The 1,531-nt window shown below is 41.7% G+C and overlaps 1 protein-coding gene across 3 annotated transcripts in view; it reads left to right on the forward strand.

Annotated features, from left to right (window-relative positions):
• Positions 1-1,531, forward strand: part of LOC101855364 (zinc finger CCHC domain-containing protein 9) — an 11,338-nt gene that overhangs the window by 2,594 nt on the left and 7,213 nt on the right. For all 3 annotated transcript variants that reach the window (XM_005106642.2, XM_005106643.3, XM_005106644.2), the window contains exon 2: positions 349-461. In XM_005106642.2, coding sequence (XP_005106699.1) covers positions 371-461 — 91 coding nt within the window. In that variant the 5' untranslated portion in view covers positions 349-370. The remainder of the gene's footprint in view (positions 1-348; positions 462-1,531) is intronic.

Below are 1,531 nucleotides of genomic sequence, written 5' to 3' on the forward strand. Positions count from 1 at the left end.
GGGGCTTTGGGATATGGGTAAGTAATGGGCTGTTCCCAAATATTACTGAATTGGCCAACTTGTGCCAAAGTTCAAATCTATCCTTTAATCTAAATTACTAGAATCTACGCAATGATAATATGGTTGCATGGTCCATATCTTAGCGACAAAATTGTCTGGGCACATTTGGTATGGAGGGTTGTTTAACATTTTTTTCAGTTATTTGACACTATTGGGTATTGTAGAACATTTTTGCAAGAGTATTGTTGATTGCTAGATCTTTATTTTTCATTTTGAATCATATGGTTTAACTGCTGCATATTGTTATTACAAATACTAAGTTTTTATTATTTTTAATTATAATTTCAGAGATACACTACTAACTTACAGAATGACGCGCTTTGCACGCCGAGGGTTTGACAACAGAAAATTAAATGAAGCGACACCATGGGCAGAGATGAGGAAAGGTCCCAAAAATGGAAGTAAGTCTTGCAAGGCCGTGGATCTCTATTCTGATAAGTCACTAAACAGTCAAACTTCGTTAAACCTTGGGATGAGCATGAAGTATGTGGTACAGCGGGGCTGACGGTTCAACAAGGTTTATGTCCTGTGTTAAATACATGTTGCACCGACTGCCTAATGTCAAAGGAACGTGTCTGCCAATTACTAGATTGAGTAATGCGTTATCTCCCTTCGATGTTATTTTGACTTGAGCGCAAGTCATCTCTCAATAAAATCCCCACAAGCATTTGCCAACCTGTAAGTTATTTTGGGCTGGTATCTGGAGGTGCCAGACATTTTGCCAGGGGGGGGGGGGGGAGGGGTCCTTTAAAGTGTCTTCAGGCGACTCAAAAATTTATTTCCTTAGATCTCCATATTGTCTGAAATTTACAAGACAAGGATGGGGAGGTGCGATGGACGGAGAGGAAGCAAATTGGCAAAAAGCTTTTGATCTAAACCTGGGCCAAGCTTGTAGGTACTTGTGTATGAAATACAGTCAAATCTGCCATGACAACCACCTGTACAAACGGCCACTTTCCATTTCCTCTCTTGCATTTTTTCAATATAATTTAACTGTAAAACAATCACCTGTCCTATGCGGCCACCTTATTTTATCTACCCACGGTCAAATTTACCTGCCTAAGACAACCAGTATGGTCTCTTATCCCCCAACACTTTGTGATAACTTTGAATCGGCCCCTGACGCTGTGGACTGGCCGTCATAATCCATTCACCTGTCGTTATTGTTAGTCCCTCCAATGAATGTTTACTCAAGTTGACCAGTGGGTGACAAATTTCAGCTGTTGGTGAGGGAAGTGTGTGATCCGTCATAACCTTTGAGTCCCGCCCGCAACATATAGCTCTACACTAATCATATGTGAGGGGACTGGTCACTGTTTTGTTTATCTTTTTCTTCTTCTTCTTCTTCTTCTAAGTTCTATCCTGTGATTGGGGCTACCGTGGGGGCACCACTGCATCTGACAACCAGCTCTCGCCATTTCTCTTTGCCCTCTGCTTTCCTCAGATTGTCACCCATCGTCTTTCCTGTACC

This window comes from Aplysia californica, unplaced genomic scaffold, assembly GCF_000002075.1.
Source record: "Aplysia californica isolate F4 #8 unplaced genomic scaffold, AplCal3.0 scaffold00548, whole genome shotgun sequence".
Classification (NCBI taxonomy): domain Eukaryota; kingdom Metazoa; phylum Mollusca; class Gastropoda; order Aplysiida; family Aplysiidae; genus Aplysia; species Aplysia californica.